General features: G+C 34.9%; 2 protein-coding genes across 3 annotated transcripts; both read right to left on the reverse strand.

Annotated features, from left to right (window-relative positions):
* Positions 1-3,207: 3,207 nt before the first annotated feature.
* On the reverse strand, positions 3,208-14,876 carry LOC109006673 (brefeldin A-inhibited guanine nucleotide-exchange protein 1). Of its 2 annotated transcripts, XM_018986035.2 has the most exons (11): positions 13,387-14,876; positions 12,810-13,127; positions 10,263-10,584; positions 9,579-10,001; positions 8,892-9,184; positions 7,774-8,050; positions 6,959-7,461; positions 6,341-6,662; positions 5,639-5,999; positions 4,504-5,186; positions 3,208-3,981 (listed from the first exon to the last, which is right to left on the reverse strand). In XM_018986035.2, the coding sequence occupies exons 1-11, from the start codon at positions 14,460-14,462 to the stop codon at positions 3,379-3,381; spliced, it is 5,181 nt and encodes a 1,726-aa protein (XP_018841580.1). In that variant the 5' UTR covers positions 14,463-14,876; the 3' UTR covers positions 3,208-3,378. The 2 variants fall into 2 exon arrangements, with proteins under 2 accessions (XP_018841580.1, XP_018841581.1); XM_018986036.2 differs by lacking the exon at positions 13,387-14,876 and having other exon boundaries at positions 10,263-10,594; positions 12,810-12,934.
* Positions 14,877-18,477: 3,601 nt separating this feature from the next.
* LOC109006492 lies at positions 18,478-18,948 on the reverse strand. Its single transcript, XM_018985779.1, has one exon. It carries the CDS (start codon positions 18,946-18,948, stop codon positions 18,478-18,480), a length of 471 nt encoding a protein of 156 aa, XP_018841324.1.
* Between the last annotated feature and the right edge of the window lie 1,449 nt (positions 18,949-20,397).

The raw sequence follows: 20,397 nt of genomic DNA on the forward strand, positions 1-20,397 counted from the left end.
GTATCCAAATGAGTCAATATAGAAGCAATTATAATCATTATTGTCAATAAAGTTATATAAATAACCTACACATTTGGGAAAAGTGGGCCCTTGCCTCTGCAAAGAATTATATAAAAAAAATTTATGAACACTCGAAAATTAGATTTTACTATTTATATTTTTTACATTATATATTAAACTAATAATGACAAAAAAGAAGTCTATTCTTAGAATGAGATCCCATTAAGTTAATGAGAGTATCTGAAATAATTATTACGTGGGATACTTTCAAAACTAATAATAACATTATATTTATTTGATATTTTCGATATTCTCATTAAGTTAATTAATTTTTTTAATTAGATATTTTTTTATTTAAACAATTCTACTTAATTTTTTTTTTTTTTATCTGGGACCTTTCTCCAATAGGAGCCTTAGGCAATTGCCTAACTTGCTTAATGAAAGAGTTGACCCTGATATAGAATCGTACTATGTAAAAAATATTTATATTTTTTTACAATAAATGGTATACATATTATATAAGTAGTAGAACTCGATCGACTCATACGATCACGATCGAGAATCCATGCATGTATGTGATATATCCTTTGTCTTGGTTGGTTGCAATTAATTTAACTCAAAATATGCTGAAATGAAGAGGTTTTGAAGAGTTCCAAAGGCTAGTATTTTTCTACACGAAGTAGTACTGTTTGTCTTCGTCCTAAATTTTTTACTCAAAAATAATGTTCTAATTAATAATTAAATCGCTGACCAAGAATGATTCTAAAATACAAGTCAGAGTAGTACGTCGGTAGTGGTCAGTTCCAAGCTGTTTAATTGATTGTTCAAATCAAGCCTACCTCTCAATAAATAAATAAAACAATACACAAGTCAGTGGCAGAAGGGACAACGTTCCAAAATGTGCAGTAAAACACAAAGAACATGAACAGAAAAAACAAAGAAATTAATGAAAATGATCAAGAAAAGAAATAAACTATGATCTGTTGGTCATGACGATGACTCATGCTGCATGCAATCCTTTTTTTTCCACCTTTTCGCGCGCTCCCACCAACCCCCCCGCGCCGCCCCCCCGGGTGTTTTATTATATGTATACGGCACTTTTGCTCTCCACATCTAATTATATAGTCATGATTTCTGTTTCGAATTCTTCTACTCATCAGTTTTATACTACACTCATGCTTATGTGAGCTTTTATTTTTTATCCTTTTATTTTTTTTTTCTCAACAGGTGTATGGTATAGGATTGTTGAATAGAATTTTTTTTCTATCTCTCCTCAACACTCCTCCCAATTAGGGCTATAAATCGGTCTGGTCCGGTCTTAATTTTTTGTCCATTATTTTCTTCGGACCGAACATCTATAGGAACCAGACCGGACTGGTAGCTATCTGTCCGGTTAGTCCGGCCTAATTATTATTATTTTTTTTTTTACAAATAAATTAATAAAAAAATTATTTAAATTACTAAATTAAAATTAAGTAAATTATTAATGTGGATTATGTAACTAACTCATTACAAAAATATTTTACTATAATTATATTTATGATACATATTGATAGTTACTACTTACTAACTTAGACTTTACTCTTTAGTATGTATAATTATTAATAATGTCATACATTTTATATATAATTAATGAATATTAAATAATTTCATTGTACATAGATTATCCATGCTTGCTTGCAACTTAGGTATTTAAAAAAAAAAATACCTAATTATTTTAATTAAATGTAAATAGTAAAGTATGTATGAATGTATGATGTATTAACTAATTACATATAATGATATAAATTATCACGTGATTTATGATTTATTATTAATTGATAACATATATTATTTTATATGGTCAATGATAATAAATTAGATAAAAATTATATCATTAACTTATATAATTACTATATAAAAAATAATATATTAAATTATTAAAAATATTTTAAATATATATAGGAATTCAGTCCGATTCGGTCCAGTCCAAAATTTGTAGACCCTAAGACCGAACCGAATGTCATCGGTCCACATATTTTGGGACCGAGACCGACCGATCCAAAATTCGGTCCGATAGATTTTGCCAGGCCGGACCGAATTATTTACACCCCTACTCCCAAAATCTATAACGTGGAAGAAAAGTTGATCAATGATAATCGCTTTTAAATAATCTATTAGAGAAGATCATTATAATAATCTCTCGCTAGATTGCCTTAAAAGTTAGGATTCTGCCTGGTTTGCTTTCAAGACTAAAATCTAAAACTTTGAAAATCTCTCACCTCATCATTACAATTTTTTCAAATTTACACACAAAAATAAAAATAAAAAATTTAACTTTTTTAAATTTCAAAACAAAAATAATACTAAAAAATATATTCTAACAATATTTTATTTAATTTTTTTAATTTTAATCTCAATTCATCTCATATCATCTCTAAAAACAAACAAGGCAGTTGCAAAATTAGTACCTGGGCTAAAACTTATGACCATCTCCGTAATGATACTCTCATGGCATCAAACCAAGAAAATGGGACTGACCACTCTACCTATTGGAGCCATTCCCTAACTTCACTTTTTTCGATTTATTGGTGTCTTTTGGGTCCTCCCCATACGTTTGTAACATTTGATATTAGGAATATATCATCACCAATTATCCAAAAAATATAAAAGCAAAATGGTCGTGGTCTTTGGTAGGTTAGAAAGAATGTTGTATGTAGTAGTATTTTTTTTTTCTTTTTTCTTTTTTTAAAAACAAGGCAAAAGCCCCAACTTTATTAATAGCCTCACTAAGGCGGAGGAAAGCCACAAATACAGCAACAACAAAAAAATAAAAAAAAGTATAAAAAACACTAGCGTCTAATATAGGAAAGACCTCATTTATCAGTACGTACAAAGCCACGAAAACGTCTCCCCGTCTCCCTCCAAATTCCTCACCCTGAAAATCTAAACTCCAACCCTTTGCACCCTCCTTAGCAAGAAGATCCGCAACCATGTTAACTTCTCGGACATTCAGCAAACGAAACAGTAGTAGTAGTAGTATTTACTCTAAAATACTTTTGTTTATTTTTAAGCAAATACAAGTACAATAGTTTAAAAAAAAACAGTAGGGTAGGGGAAATTATAAAGGGATAAGAGATCTTTACCACTATCAAATGAGGGTAAAAAAGAAAAAGGAAAAAAATCTGAGAGAGGTCATGAGAATAGTGCAATGATATGAAACTTGGGAAGATTTTCAGTTTATCTAATAAGCAAGTAGCTCATACATACTATTTAGGAGGTAAACATAAATAAATAAGGCTCAGTATATTCTACAAAAATAATAAATAGCTGGCACGAGCCATTAGGACAAAATAAATAGATGGCGTATGTGTAATATATATAACACAAAATAAAATATCATTCCATTATTATTGGGCCTATACATGATTGGAACACATTGCTTAGGACACGCTGGACTTCTCCAGAACTATGCTCGCTCTGCACAAGATCTACCAACAAAGGAAAGAGTTGTGAAACGTACCTCCTAAAGGACTCCGTGTCCAAGCCATTTAGTCCCCATAATGCTGAGACTACTAAAGAAGTCCTGGCCCCTAATTCTTCCTTTTTTGCCTGGCCCAAAGGAACATTGCAGTGTAGCACCCGCAGATTTTCTGAGTTTTGCTCGTCAGAGTGAGAACCAGTATAGTTCAAGTATATCTCCAATATCTTTTGACATACGACCACAAGTTCTGCTTCAATGTTCATCTCCTCAGACACGGATGGATTATCTGCAAGTAACTTTTGGAGAAAGTTGAGGTAATTCTGGTAAGACTCGTTTTCAAAATGAACTAGGGGTGGCTCAGAGAGCCCCAGGATAGAGCACACTATTGGCAGCTTCTTTTGCAGGATTTTCTCAGAGTTAAGTTCGTGGGCATGTGATGAGATAAAAGAAAAAATTCCCTGGAGGATCACGATGTTGTCCACCGACAATGATTCTGGGTGTGTAAGATCAGTCACAACCTGAAATTAGGAAAGGTTAAAGGGTATTACTATTACACTTTGTCACATCAATCCAACTTCAGAGACAAATCTACTGGAATATTTTTATCAAGGTAAGTAGACGCAGGAGGACAGTTCACGGCTAAAACTATCAGGATAAAAAGTTGTATTTTTTTCCACGTGATGAAGATATAACCTACCACAAATGCAGACATCATGCTAGACTTAAAACATGTAAGTCATGTATAATATTAGCTAAAGTATGAAGGGTACCACCATGGCTGGCTTTTATGACAATTTTTTAACTATTCGACTGGTTAAGAAAGTATATGAGATGAGATAGCATGAGGATTCAACAAACCCACAATCCTACTTCCAATATACTGTTGGAAACTATGTATTTACAAAATCCAAACTCAGTATCCATATTCAATCTGTATTTTCAGATCATGACAACCACACTTAGATGTTTATGTATTTGCGTGTGTGAGCACCTTTTTATGGGTATATAAGCATGTATCTGCATAAAGTTGGAGGAGGAACCTGTACAATATGCAACTGTGTAGCTATATGACTCTTAATTCTTGAAACCGCATATCGTGCAGTCTGCAGATTACCATCATTGAGATCATCGTTTGTCAACATATGATCAGAAGATGTTTCTAAGTCGGCATAAGATTGAGCATTGTCAGGCACCTCAATGTTATCCATGGATCTCAAGGCTGTCATAAGCACGGGCACTGTTGATGTGGCTGCTTCCTTCAAAGCCAGAAAAATCTCTTTCCATTCATGTAGTGAGAGCCTGTTGCACAAATCACTAGCCAAACGCATCAAAGCAGCAACCCCAGTGCTAGCAAGACCTTGAACAGGATTTCTTATAAATCCTGCGAGTATTGATACCACACCTGGTAGTTGAGACCTGACTACATCAAAAAAATTGAGAAAAAGATCCACTAGACACTGTGCTGCCACAACAGAAGTTTCAGAGTCCCATCTGCTTCCTTCAGAATGCAGAGATCTTGAAGCTGGTGAATACTCTTGATCTTCAACTTGCTTCTCTCTCTTGTCCGAATGAGAACTAAATATGGGGAAAACCACAGAATTGAAGACACCAGTCCAAAAGTGGTCAGAAAAAAGATGACCGTGATCCCTCAGAATGTTAAAAAGCACTTCCAAAGAACTCTTTCTTATAGCCGATCTGGGGTCAGATGTTAGTTTTGACAACCCTGAAACAATTGAAGTAAGAATATCATATACTTGAAACGAAAAAAGAAGCATTGAAAACCCAACCAGCCCCGACCGCCCAAAAAACAGTGCATCAGTCTTCATACGGAATAGAAAGTGCCGAAAGAAGACACAGGTTATCACCATAACATTAAGGCTCACATGTAGGGGTTATCACCATAACATATAAATCCGTATGGAGACTAATGATGTTATGGGTAATGTGAAAGTCAACGCCCAAAATGGACTTGGTTTGATAATTGTAACTATAAAAAGTGCCATTTTTACTCAGTTTAAAATTAGATAACTGAAATAATCTATATACATAGAGTTACAACATAGATCCCTGCATGCATTTAGATAAGATCATAGATCAGTCACTCTGTCAGTAGTCAGGTTCTGCCATCAATCATGACCGGCATGCAGTTCTAGCTTTCGCTGTGAATCAAGTTACCTATTAGCAATGGGACCCAAAAGGATGTGTGCTCGTCTTTATCAGTAAAAGTATGTATATCTGAAGCATCTGCATCTCCAACTGGATTGAATGAACAATCAACCTTGCTGTTCTCATTCCAAACTAGTCCTCCCTCAGCAAGCTTCACAGCACAGAAGTGGAGAAATGCAATGGCATTGAGGCTAACGTCACTAATAGATCTGCTATTTGCAAATGTTATGAGGCACCTAAAGCAATCTGTAAAAGTCATCGTCTCCGTCTCTGTAGCATAAGATAAATATTCTCGTACTATTTTTTCCAGTGTCTCAAAGGCCAACAAGACTATACTCTTCTGCTCATCAGCTGCAGCAGCTGTAAAAACCTAAGAAACCAACAGAACTGCGTAAGAAGCAAGACACTTGAAGACAGAATCAGCCGCTTCTCTAGCAGTTTTGAAGGATAATTTAACATCATTTTTCCCCTCTAGAACAAAATGGGATATGTGGATGGACCGACCAGTTTTTTCAAATAGGGAGATTCAATGAGTCAACTGGTGACGGCTAAGTCCATCCATCCGTACTATCACATGCAACATACAAAATAATTTCTCAAGAATCAGTAGGTGAAAATATCCCGTTTCTTGCCAGAATTCCAATTAATTTTTATGTAATGTGGGCTAAAACATCTATGACATCAGAAATTGATAAACCAATGCCAACATACCATAAGAACACTTTTCCAGCCAGATTTTACATTACTAACACGGCTGAGGACCATCTGTGAGATGCACCGTACTATTAGCTCCCTGATTTCTGTAGAGCTGCTTTTCTGCATAACAATCACAAATGGTTGAAGAAATTCGTTCTGGAAGTTGTAATTTGCCAATTCCTCGCGCTCTAAAAATTTCATAGCAAGCTGCCTCAGGGAATCCATGACAAATATTGCCACTGAGAGATTTTCTGACAGTCCAACTGAAACAAAGAAATCAGAGAGAACATTCCATATGCGAGACCACACTAATCTGATGCGATTCATGTTATAGTGCCTGCAAAAGAGCAAGATATAATCATAAAATCCATACCACTCTCATTGGGAGTCCGGGACAAGTGAGGTATTTAAAAAATACACTAATACTCTAATAAGAAAATCAAAATAAAAGAGGTTCCCTTGGAACTCCAGCAACTGGCCATCAACATTTGGTTCATTAAAACTCATCGAGTCTAATGCATCAAGATTACATTAGATGTAAAGATTTGCTATTATTACATTCTCATACCGCATCAAATCTAAGAAAAATCATGAATTCGCAAAATAATCATCAAATAACGGGGGGAATCTTACGCTATCTCGACTAGCTTTGTCAGGCTGAATACCCGAGGGTCTGTTGGAGACTGCAACTCTGCCATGGAAACTTTGCACAGGGACTTAACAAAAGCTATTATTGCTTCACTGTTCAGCCTTTGGCTATGAGCAAATACATGGTTCAACTCAAAATTCCCAATCTGGTCCAGCAAATTCAAGTTTGAAATGAAGTTATTAATCTGTTCTGGAGTTACTAATCCTGAAGTATTGACTCCAACAGTGGTGCTGTCATATGAGACCCCGCGAACAACAGCCACCACAGCTGGATTCTGTAGAGTTCCTTTCTTCTTTAAATTAGGAAAACCTAACGGTTTTGGTGTTTTTTCCTCTATTTCACCATTAGAAACAGTAAGAAATGATGCATCAGTCGGTGCGCCCTCACCCAACAGTTGCAGATGCTCAATTCGGGAAAGGCATGTTAATATGTGTTCCCATGCTTCTTGAAGAAAATTACCATCTTCGATGGCAATTGATATTATTGCCTGTACGGAAGAAAAAATGTAGGTAAAAGAGCATTGCATGGGGAATGAATGAAATAAATTATGGTACAACAATCTTAACATCTAAATAAACTTGACTCGTATTGGAACGATCCTAAATGAGATATTCCACTCTGTTTAATGAATTATATATGGCTAAATGTCTGGAAAGAAAAGGCATAAAATTACAGTGCACAAAGATCCAATCAGTTCCACCTTTAAATGCATATGTTCTACCCTTAATTTATTCCTGCACTGGCTCATCTTTTGAACAAAACTGTGGAGCAAGATTTTCCACAACCATTGCATGCTTACCTTCACAGCATCAACATTTTTTTGCTTCATATCTGCTGCAGCACAATGTAGATAAGTAAACTTGGCTACAGATGTCACAAAAGCATCTCTCTGGGTCTGCAGCCCCATCACTGCAGTAGCATGTGCAGCATGTCGAAAGCCCTGTAAGCATTGAGAAGTAGTATGCCTGTCAATGCTTTGATCAAGCGTTACACTGAATGCAGCCAGCATAGGACCCCAGCAAACCTCAAGCATAAACCTCAATATTGCTACATCAGTGACAGCATGATAAACTGACCTGTGACATCAAAGGATAGTGAATTTCTAATCATAACAGGGCTCAAGGAAAGGACATTTCAGGGCTCGAGAGAAAATAAAATAAAAAACTGAAAACATAGGTGTCTCACTTTCACTGGATAAAATGTCCTCAATCATCAACCTATGTATCTCATTCTGTGGCAGAGAGAGAGAGAGAGAGAGAGAGAGAGAGAGAGAGAGAGAGAGAGAGAGAGAGAGAGAGAGAGAGAGAGCGTGTTCTTTCAATGTAATATAGAACATTGTATAACTCTAATGGAAGATCTGCAAGCTACTGGTAGTATGGAAGAAGTGAGGGATTTAGGCTACGTTTGGATAGTGAGGTGATCTTAGATGATCTGTGAATAGTAGAGAAAAAGTGGTGAAAATGTAATGATACAATATTGAATAGTGTGAATAGTAGTAAAAAGTAGGTGAAAAATAATAATAAAATATTGAATAGTCCACTACCCAAACACAGCCTTATACATCAAAGGATGAGGAAAAAACTAGTCATGAGTAATGAAGAGCGGGCTACATTAACAACGGAGGTGTTTTAGAGGAAAATGTCAAGGGCTCTATAGTTGAGGGTGTATGGGGCACAAAGTTTTTCCATTGAGTGGCTAGCTCAAATTTAGGTTGCGCCTTTATGCTTTTTAATGAAGTTAACTTATAAAAAAAATGACCAAGCAGAAAGATTATATGCCCTAAAACCACAGCAACACATCCCATCCTCCCAAGCCCCATTGATCCTCTTGTCACAACAAGACCCTCCTTGTAAATGACTTACAAGTTCCAAAATGTAATGTAAAAACAGCTATTAATTATGTCATATCTCAGCTTACTCAGATTTTCCAGATTTTTCCTTAAACTGCTCCTGGATGTGCCTTATGAGAAGCCCATTTGCGCCCAATGCTTTCTCTTCAATTTGCTTCCCAGTGACTAGATTGAGTATGCCACCCACGCCCAATAATCTATTAAAGCTGCTAGCTTGTTTGCTCTGTGGTGCAGAAGACTCATCAGTCATCTTAATTTCAGTTCTAATAATTTGATCATAAATGGTGCCAAGATACTCTTCTGGTAAATCCTTTCCATCATCTATTCCTCGGTTGTTTCTGATAAAATCAGACTTCGTCATCTGGTTAGCCAACCAATGCAGGAAGGAATCGTAAGAGGATAATTATTTTTATGTGTCATAAGAGAATAAAAATTAGTCCTACATTCATAATTAATCAAAAACAAATTTTCCATATTGTTTTTCTTGAACTTAGGTAAAAAACATTATATGTTCTTTTTATAGACATGTTCATGTTCTATTAAGTACTTTAATCCATTATTTACAATCTTCCAGAAAGATAACAAATGAGATCTTGGGAGATCTTATATCACGTCTTTAATGAAGACACTATTTTAAATTCAATAAAAAACCACCCACAAATAAATATTCATTCCAAAATTGACGTAGATACATCAGTAGTAATGGAGAAATTAAAAGGTTTGAAAGAGGACAGATTGATAAAGGTTGAGCATACCTTATCTTTTGCCATGTTATTATGGGCATCTGTGTTGAGCATTATCACAGAGTAGGCAAGAACATAAGCAGTATCAGCACTAGTAAATGAGTTTGGGTTGCATTTACAATAGCCCTCAGCAAACTTCTCCATGATGCGGTCAATCTTCTGCGCCTCTCCAGGTAACCTGAAGCCCCTGAGGAAAAACCTTATAGCTTCACCAAAATCCATTCCTTCAAAATTAAATGAGTCTACATAAGCATGCATGACCTTTAAAGAAAATTCCTCCCTTTCACCCATATAGTCACCAATCATGGTTTCATTGAGGCCAGAAGCATTCTTCAGGAAATAAGCCACGGCTTCTGGAGAACCACCAATTCTTTTGGTACTTATCAGAAACTGAATTCCCTTGGAAGGTTTCCTATTGAAAAAAGAGATACCTTTCTGCAATTAACCCAAAGGTTGTCACTAAAGAATGAACCAAAATATATCCTGGATAAGGAAAAAAAATGACAGAAAAGTTGGAGTAATAGGGATAAGAAAGTTATAGCACAGCAACCAATCAACTGAAAGGATAAATTATAAATGGACCTCCTAGGACAGCAGATTATTAATAGGTGCATACTCTATCAGTACATATTATAAATGGCAGATATAATATTGCCAGAGTGATTATGCTGCCACTCCAAAAAAACAATACTAAACCTGGAGTCCAATTTTATAAGCTCGGTGTTGCTCAAGGGTAGAAGCATCAGATATTTCAGAATTCACTTCTGGATGTAGCTCATAGTCAGGAGCAGTTCCATCTTCTCCATATAGGGTCAAATTAGTATCACTTTCATAACTCTTTCGCAGATACGAGTCTCCTAATCTGAGATGTTGGTCCATCCAGGCTCCCATTGACTTAATGATGCTAACTAAGCACTTTACCGATTCATGCCGAAAAGTGATATCCTGTGCTGGAGACAACGTTGTTGCTGAACCAGAAGGTGGTCCTAGAGCAGTTTTCAGGAGGCCATTGACAACCCTGAAAATATCTGATGGAATTATAAGGGTTTTAATACATTTTACTAAACACAATTCCAAAAGTTAACAATGGGAAAGGTTTAAAATAATATATTATATATGAGAGAGAGAGAGAGAAACACCCAATGAGTTATAATCCCTTGATACAAAAAAAAAAACAGGATTAAATAGCTTCAAAATAGAGAAAATGGGTTCAATCTAGGACATATGAACATTGGAAAAACCTTGAGTAGTCTAATGTAACCCAATGATCCAGAGTTAAAATCAGGCACAATTTAGATTCAAATAGAACTCCAAACATGGCCTCTAAAGGGATTGTAAGGGGAATGATCCATATTGGTCCCACCGATGATACTCCTCCAAGGGGTCCTTGATTCTTCTCACCCAACTGACATACTAAGAAGGTGCGATAGTTGGCAGTTCAATAAGTTGCTAATAACATTGGAAAATAATTCACTACAGTCAACTTCCGTTGGCAACTTCAGATCCAGAACCTTCCAGTAAGTTGAAGTGTGGGAGGAGTTCTGTTGTATTAAAATTCAAAATAGAATTTTACAGAAAAGGCCTGCAGTCAAGATCCTCAGATTGCAAGGCAATATTTCTCCCTTTCATTCAATATGCTCAACTAAGCTCTAAACAATCTATAATCATCATTTTCAAGATATTTCTTTGGCCATGAAATTGCATTACATTTTAAATTCTTATGAGTCTCTGGAAATTTTTTATGTGTTCCCTGTTTAGTTGGTTTTCAGCTATTGTACTTAATGGAGGGGCGGTACATGAGTTTGTGTCCTCGTTTTTCTAGCTTTAGAATGTATTTAGGTATTTCTTTTGTATACTTCCTGTGTACCTAGGCTGCGCCTATTGCATTTGATGAATAAAATTTTTACTTATCAAAAGAAAAATTCTTATGAGCAAGAACAGAACTCCCACTATTCTACCTTGAAGTGATTATCAGAGTTGCAATCTTCAAATCCAAACTCCTAAATAAAACAAAAAATAACTAAACAACATAGGAGTATTTTGCCCATGCCCAGTTATCATTTTTGAGCTTATAAGATTTGTTAATTAAGAGCCTCTAATAATAGCCTTCAGGAGAAACTTCTTACAGATTCCCTTCATCTTACATATGTTTTTGGAAAATGTGGTTAATAACCTCCTCTGCTTTGCCCAGGTTGAGATGCAGTCATTGTGCTCCTTTTTTTAAGGAGTAACATTCTCTGTTATGACAAGTTTGGGATCAAGTCCCTCTGTTAGAAATTCCATCCACGTGGAAAATTATTTTTTCTTATTTCTAAAAACAAAACTAAAATTAAATATATACGAACCTTTTTATAAAAAAAAAATGTTGCATCAAGGGGAAGTCTCCCCTCCCCGCCTAGCCACCACAAGGTATATGGCCACCCTTGTGGTGGCCAAGCTCAAGTCACCTAGTGGTGGCTGACCAGGCTACCCCATGGTGGCTAGAGCACATGAGCTATGGCCACCACCTTGTGGCCAAGGGAGGAGGAGAGACCTGCCTTCCAAGTGCCTCTTTTTTGTTTTTTTTTTTTTTTAACTTTTTAAAAAATAATTTATTATGATTTTATCTTTTATTTTAATTTCATTCATTGGAATAAGAAAAACAATTTCCATGTGGTAGTCATGTTCTCTGTTAGTTAAGGTGGATGGACTTTCTAAAGGAGGGGCTTGATTTAAAAATATCGAAGCACGGGTTAGAAAAATGCACAAAGGCCAAATCTCAACCTGAGCAAAGCACAAGGGGTTATTAACCAAGTTTTCCTAAATTTTTTACTTCTAAATTATGTGTGATTAATGTAGGATTCGCATGATGTACCCACCGAACCCTCACACCCATGTGGAGTCATACTAATTTGTGAGGCAAATACTACGTTTAGTTTATAACTTTGAGGGCACATTACTCAAAGTGTAAATAGTTATCTACCTGTATTCCGTGAGCCCAAAGAAAAAGTCACAAAATATTAATTAAGGGTCAGTGCAGTAACAGTATTAAAGACTTCCTTCAAGAGAGTTAAATCTAGGGAAACTGTGAAAATGAAGAGGATGCCTGTATACTACTCCCCACACAAACTAAAGATCTTCCTCTTTCAATTTCATTAAAATAAAAATAAAAAATTGAATAAGTAAAATTCATTAAAAAAAATGACTCCATAAAAATCCCTAATCTAAGGACAATAGTGACACAGATATAAAGAAGTGTAATACCTTTCGAAAATGTTTGGAGCATCAACATCGCAGTCATAGTTGACAAATATGTCTACGATAATCTGGGGATCTTGAGAGACCTTCTCCAATAATTTGAGGACAGTCATTTTCTGCAAGAAACTTGGCTGGAGCACATTCTCAAGTACGCGGAGGACAAGCATGGGAAAAAATATACCAATTTCTGCTTTCAACCCTGATCTAAATTTTGATAGAAGGCTCATAAATATAGAACACTGAAGCTGGAAAATAGCCATAACTGACAATGGACTGTTCTTTAACAACGATAAGCAAAGACACTGCTTGATAGCATCGAGAAACCTGCACCAAGTAAAAGAAATAGGATTCTTACAATCTGTCCAGTCTTTCAAGTTATACGGATAGTATCAAACACCACCCCCACCCCCCAGGGAAAAAAAGACAAATTGAGGCGAGCCAGTAAGAATCATAAATCATATACTTGGTTCAGGTGTGAAATTAATCTCACAAATTTCAAAAAGAAAGTAAAAAGTGCAGAATTAAGAAATGGGTCAATCCCAGAACTCTGATAAAGATCAAATATACAAGGAGAAGGATTTGCCTCTCATTGGTGCGCCACAGTGCACCACCATTTCCCATGACGACATTGAGCAGCTCCAAAGACAAAATTTTGCCCCTCAAGAAGATTTGGTCATCAGGGTGCTCTTGTGACGAGAACTTCATAGACCATTTGCACAGATTCTTGAAAATCAAAAACCCGTCCTCAATAATCTCACTGCCCCCATCGGTCGATTCATTCATTTCGTCTACTTTGTTTGAAGTCTGCATATGCCCATTGCCATTTTGCTCGGATAATGAGCTAGTAATAGGTAACTGAGTATTTTTTTCAGCAAGACCTTCACTTGCACTAGCATCCATGACCTCATTGATGAAATTTTGAGAAAAATGTATGGACCTACCTTCGTTCAAGTTTTTGTCTGTGAATTCCAACAATTCAGCAACGGAAACCCTTCGAAAGGGAGCACCCAGGTCCATGGAGTCGTGCTCGACCCTGGTGAATACGATGACCATCATCTGAGCAAGAACCGACTTTGCACAAATCTGATTGGTGCCATTCAATCCGCCGAGATACACATTGTAGCAGGTCCTGACTACATGCACTAAATAATCGCCCCGGATAAAGACTCCGGGGGATCGAACGGCGGAAAGCAAAACACGGAGCACACCCAGCTCGATGGCTTCCTCTCCGAGACCAGCCGACCTGCACACGCCGTCAATCATCTTGTAAACAGAGGATGTGTTGTTGCTTACAAGAGAGGATGTGTTGTTGCTACTGGGATCGGGGCGGTCGATCTCGGCGCGGATGAGGTTGAGGGAGAATAAGCTGAAGGCGCAATCGAGGACGGGCTCGACGACCTTGACGTAGGCGGAATCGAGAGCCAGAATGAGGGGTTGGAGGAGGGAATCGGCATGGGAGGAGGAGAGGCCGAAGAGAGGGGAGGCGACGTCCGGACTGGGCGAGTCGGAGAGCAATTCGAGAACATCTAGCGTGGATTTGCAGGCGGAGACGAGGTGGGAATGCTTGCGCCAAGCAGCGTTCTTGATGATCTTGTCCAGGTACGGGCCCAGTACCCGGCCGCACCGGGATGGCCCCCCTAGGGTTTGCGAAGCCGACATTTCCTTCCTCCTCTACTTTCTCGATTGGATGCGGATCAGTGGATGGATTCTCGCAGATCTTTTTCTTTCATTCACTCATTCAATTTGATGAGAAGCAATGCGGGAAGAAGAGTGTACCATCAAGCCACATTTGCGTTTATCTACCGTCGGAAAGCAATGCTCGGCCACCGGCCGGCCGGCCTACACTGTGTATTGCTCACCGACACGATCTCTGACTCGCTTCCCTTGTGACCACGAATTCATAAAACTCTGAACACAGCCATCATAATGCTTCGATTCATAAACCTTGTTCAAGACCAATCATATCTAACACTACTATCAGCTTCCCTTCCATTCATAAAACCTTCTCATGCATGCATTTCTAACGACTGAAAATACAACACAATTTTACGTACCTTCCAAATCAGGAAGGCCTCACCGACATATCTCTGGGGTCAGGTATAACGCTAAATAAACTTGCTACTTTCTCACACTATTTATTACTCTATTTATTATTTTTAATTTTTTATTATATTTTTTATTTAATAATTAAGAAAATAATAAAGTTGAATATTTTTAAAAAAAAATTTTAAAGATTAAGAATGTTAAAAAAATATTTAAAATAAGATAATAAAAAAAAATTCAAAAACACTATAAAATAATAAAAAAATAATAAATCTATCATCATCAAACAACGTAATAAAATATATTTATAATTTATATGTATTAACGTCTCAATGATTGACATACTAAAAATTATAAAATTTAAAATTTAAAAAAATTAATAAAAAAAATTAATAAAATGAGTATAAAATTATAAATATATATATACTATATAAAAACAACGTGCAATGCATGTTTTCTTAGTTTATATTTTAATTTTTTTAAGAATTATTTTTTTATTAATAAGAACATAATTTTTTGGCTTAATTATATAACGATGTAATGTTTATTTCGTATAAATTAACATCACAAGTAAATGAAGAGCATTAATAGAAACTATAACATAGCCTTGTAAATAAACGTCGTCCATAGTCTTATGAAAGTTATTTAAGATAATTTTGATTCTAGGATAATAATCCAGCATTTCTCTCATCTTGTATTGCCTCGATAGAGAGGACATTAAAATGATTATGTTTTTTCTCCTTCAGTTTCTCTGGATTTGCAAAAACTTGAATCTTCTAGATTTTTGTTGATAATTTTTCTGCAACGCTTTAAATATATGGTTGATGTTCCTTAAAAAAAAAAAAAAATTGAATAGCTTTACATAATTAATTAAAACCTAATTTTGTTTTTAATTAACTCATTATAACCAAACTCAATTTTTGAATAAAATTTTTAAAAGATACCTCTCCAGAATGCTCCATCAACTCAACTGCTAAACAATCAAATGCCTCTTCTGCTACTTCACCAAACATAATAGCAGCTATCTTTCCAGTATTATCGTCCAGTTCAACATATGCCATAACACTTTAAATGCATTGAATATATTATTTTAAATTTGAATATTGTTGAATTCTAAATTAAATTAGATATCGATTGTAAATTTAAATTGTAAGATACATACCGTAGTTTACAGACCCATTGACTTTTGCAATATATACAAACGAAACTTTCATTATACTTATATTCAGTTCCTTTATTACAACCAACACATAACATATAATAAAATATTTGGTCAAAGTCAATCACTTTTATCTTGGCCTCTATCCAGAATTTGAGTTTCTACATTAAATCATAATCAATTTTTAGAATAAATGTTTGTGTAAATATTTTAATTTATTACTAATAAAATAATATTTACCTCCATGGATTGCAGACCCTTCATCAACTCTGGAATATCACAGTTCTTTACAATTTCTCGGATACCAACAGATGACAGAGGGGCAGATGGGTATGTTAAGTTTCTTGCAATGATATTTTTAATGATCAAATCATTATCATCCGCCCTTAAAATACAGAAATGAAGAATAATATAAGGAAATGAAATATGTAGATAAATTACATAAATCGCAGAATTAACTATAATATAAATGCACTAATTTGTAATATTTAATTTTTGAGAATTACCATTTCTTCATTGTAGCTGGCTCAGGAAGAGTAGATTGATTGTAAAGGTACTTGACGGACGTGATGACAGAGACAATCATTTGTTGCAATTGAGATCAATATTAATGCAGACATATATAATACGGAAAAATAATTAAGCTTCTTAATTATTATAAATACCGTTTTTTGATCGAACAGATATTTTTGTTCCAAGTATTATTGGTTTATCTTCAACAATTTCTGTTATTTTCTAGCATTCGTTTTCGACAAATTTACCCCACATAGTCAAATATATGGGGTTCAAGCTACAAAATTGAAATAATTAAAAGAATTAATAGAATTTATCAAAATTAATATTGGAATTCAATTTTAAAAGAAATGAGAAGTTATAAGAATTTTTTACCTTTCATTAATGACATATACCTCTTGGATTGTTGTTGATCCAAATGTTGTCGTTACCTCTTTAGTTGGCTTAATTTTGATTGCAACAGCTAAAATATCTAAATATTCAAATAGAAATGTTAATTTATTGATTATTATTTATAATAAAATTAAAATTAAATTACCTATTTCTCCAATCGTCTCTATGTAGGCGTCTATGTCCTTGAATGAGACGATATCATATTTTGGTGTCTCTATTTGCTATTGATTTTGTGGAACATCTTCTATTATTGTTCTTGAGTTCAAGGTCCATTGATATTGATATTCTCCAATTTTGTATTTCAGATCTACTAGTTTGACATGTGCATTGCTGATATAATATGACTGGAAAATATTTAAAGTGTATTCCCTATGGTCAATATCAGTTCCAAACATTGATGCATGTATACGATTTCCCTGGAACAATAATAAAAATAATTGTAATTAATAGCGTATTATATAAAATTATGAGGATTATTTTAGTAAAGTATTTTTTTAATCATTTTTGTATTTTTGATTTCTATGAAACAAAATATGTTGTGAACAGATAAATAAATAAATGCAGCATCGTTAATATTTTTATATAATATGTGATAGAATTTAAGAACCTCCAATTTCAAAGAATATTAAAAATTTGAAACCTAATATATGCCAATAAATATTATACATCTTCATCAAATAATGTCAGATTTTGGTACTTCCCAGTTGTGCGTTTGCTTATTCGCTTGGGTGACTTCTCCGCAACGATCATCTTAATTTTTCAGTCTCTTGTATTTAGAGTGATATCTTTTATTGATATATACACCGTCCGTATTTTCTCCTATTTTAAGATACAAAAATTTCAAATGTATAAGTATAACAAGTGTTTATTTAAATTCATGATCTACCAGAGCAATTGACGAAGGCATTTAATTAAATGATTGAATATTAGTCATATAGAGATTAATATTATAATAGACAGTAAATCAAAACTATACAATTAAATCTAGTCACCTGTATAACATTAATTTGAAGATGATAATGTTAGTAATTCCGTGAACACAATATTTTTTGTGTAGTTATTTTCACGTTGTTCAATGAACACTGATCGTATTAGAATCCTCACTGTAGATGCTGTCTTCGCCCTTGATAAAGCCACATATAATTGACCATGTGAAAAAACTGGTTAAGGTAAATAAATCCCAACATAATCCAATGTCTGCCCTTGTGACTTATTTATAGTCATTGTGAAACTTAATCTTATAAGGAACTGAGTTCGTTTAAATGGAAAATCACTATTTTCATCAACATTTGGTAAGAATTGTATCCTTGGAATGAACACTCTTTTTCCGATATGATGTCCAACTGCAATTTCTGCATCTATGATATTTCGATCAAAAGACCGACAAATTAAACGGATTCCATTGCATAAACCTTCTGACGGATTAATGTTTCTAAGCAACATGATGTGACAATTTTTCTTGAGAAATAATTCATGAGGCAGAAGTCCATTTGGGGTTAGAGTGTTTAAGAAATCTTTCATAACTGATTGTTCAGATGCATCTATTGTCTCATTAAAACTGTAATATCAATGAACTTCACCTTGGAACCTATGAATCAACAATGCATTTATTTCATCAACAGAACCGTTCTTTGGTGTTAATATGGCCCGATTCATCATAGTTAAAATATTTGCTGAATATTCTTGAATATTGTGGAAAACATCTTCTATTAAATGATCTAAAGAAGTATTGTCATCTTCATAGGGAACAAGCATCTCATTCGGGATTTTTATGGTTTCATCAATTGTGTTCGGCTGCATTCTGTTGCCTACTTCTAACACATAATTTGAAAAAACTGGATCAAATCTTGCTCGCATATTTTCAGTTAAGTGGAACTTGGTCAATGTAGGCCACAAATACGAATAAACCAAACTAGAATTAACCTGTTTTTGTCTCATTCCTTTGCGAACCACTGGTAAAACCTGTTGAAAATCTCCACCGAAAACAACAACATTTTCACCGAATGTTACATCCGAATCATTAATGTCTTGTAACATTTTATCTAATGCTTTTATGTGTTGTTTTTTTGTCATTGGAGCCTCATCCCATATTATTAATTTTGCTAAACGAAGTAGGTTTGCTAATGCACTTTATTTGCTGATACAACACATGCTTCTTTTGTCAGTATCAAGTGGAAGCTTGAAACGTGAGTGTGCCATTCGACTTCCCGGAAGAATAGATGCGGCAACACCTGATGAAGCAGTTGCAAGTTCTACCAATTTTCTTGATCGTATTGTTGCAGAAGTGCCTTGTATAATAATGTTTTCCCTGTACCACCCGGGCCATCTACAAAGAATGCAGCATTTTGGTTTGCAAATACTTTTTCCAGCACTGCATTATAGACATGTTTTTGTTCACTGTTAAGAGATTATGAAGCGACAATATCTTATTCTGGAATTTCAACAGCCAATTCATCATCGATTTCTCTAGACTGAAATTCTTCTTCATCAAAACATATGGCATCATCAAGTAGATTGTAGGAATTAATGTCTTTACCCATCAATTCGATTGTGAAGGAGATTAACCTCAATACTTGGGTTCTTACATTTTATATAGAATTTTCTGGTTATTTGAAATCAACTGACATGTCTTGCTCAAAACGTTCCCATAGTTCCCTGGGATTGGTTGGATTACAATAAATCAATATCGTTGCAAGTAATCGTCTAAAACTGGACAGTATTTGATATAGAGATGTTTATTGTAAACAATCTTCTAAGCTACTGTCTCTCTGTAGCAAACCATGCATTGTTGCTGCTTCACGAAATGTTGGGGACACAAACACTATCAACTGTTCTAAGATCTTCAAAGGACAAAGGTCCTCTTACATGATTTAGTAATATCTGTAGATAATATCTCTCGCCTTCAAATGGATTTGCTGTAACAATACGACCTATAACAGTTTTCTTTTTCTGAGGAATCCACTCTTTGTATTGTTGGCTCAAAACATAATATTCTGGAAATTCTTTATACAGTAATCTCTTTGCATTATCATCTACTCGATTTAATGCAAACAATTCTGTTAACATTGATTTTCTGGAACGATCTAAACTGACAACGTTAATTAGATCTTCATTTGCTTGGAAAGTCACTGGGTGTTGATCCTCCAGATGTAAATGTAAACTATATACTGCTGGATACATTTCATTAATAACAAACTCATATATTCTCCACATAGTTTCGGAGGGAGCAATCCATCGTGCCAATTGGAATTGTTAGATTTCATCAACTTGTTGATTGTTTTGTTCAGAAACCAGGTTGAAAGCAACACGATCATGCCCTTTATAAATGTACTTATAAAGATATTTGACTGCTTGTATTGTAGAACAAATCTCGACATTAATGTGACAGTCAAATGTTGCAAGCAGATATGGATTATATGGCACAACCCAACGATTGTCTAAATTTTTACCTCTGACTTTAACAGTTATTCCATTGTTCTTACGTCT

This window comes from Juglans regia, chromosome 16 (assembly GCF_001411555.2).
Source record: "Juglans regia cultivar Chandler chromosome 16, Walnut 2.0, whole genome shotgun sequence".
In the NCBI taxonomy this organism is placed as follows: Eukaryota; Viridiplantae; Streptophyta; class Magnoliopsida; order Fagales; family Juglandaceae; genus Juglans; species Juglans regia.

What these genes read in the sequence shown, in the direction of transcription:
- LOC109006492 (XM_018985779.1), bottom strand. Translation starts at nt 18,948, where the DNA reads ATGTTACAAGACATTAATGATTCGGATGTAACATTCGGTGAAAATGTT.
- LOC109006673 (XM_018986035.2), bottom strand. Translation starts at nt 14,462, where the DNA reads ATGTCGGCTTCGCAAACCCTAGGGGGGCCATCCCGGTGCGGCCGGGTA. An exon ending in ATAACATGGCAAAAGATAAG is followed by an intron (nt 9,185 to 9,578) that starts GTATGCTCAACC and finishes TTGGCTAACCAG; the next exon opens with ATGACGAAGTCTGATTTTAT. An exon ending in GCTGGAAAAGTGTTCTTATG is followed by an intron (nt 6,000 to 6,340) that starts GTATGTTGGCAT and finishes TTGGTTTCTTAG; the next exon opens with GTTTTTACAGCTGCTGCAGC.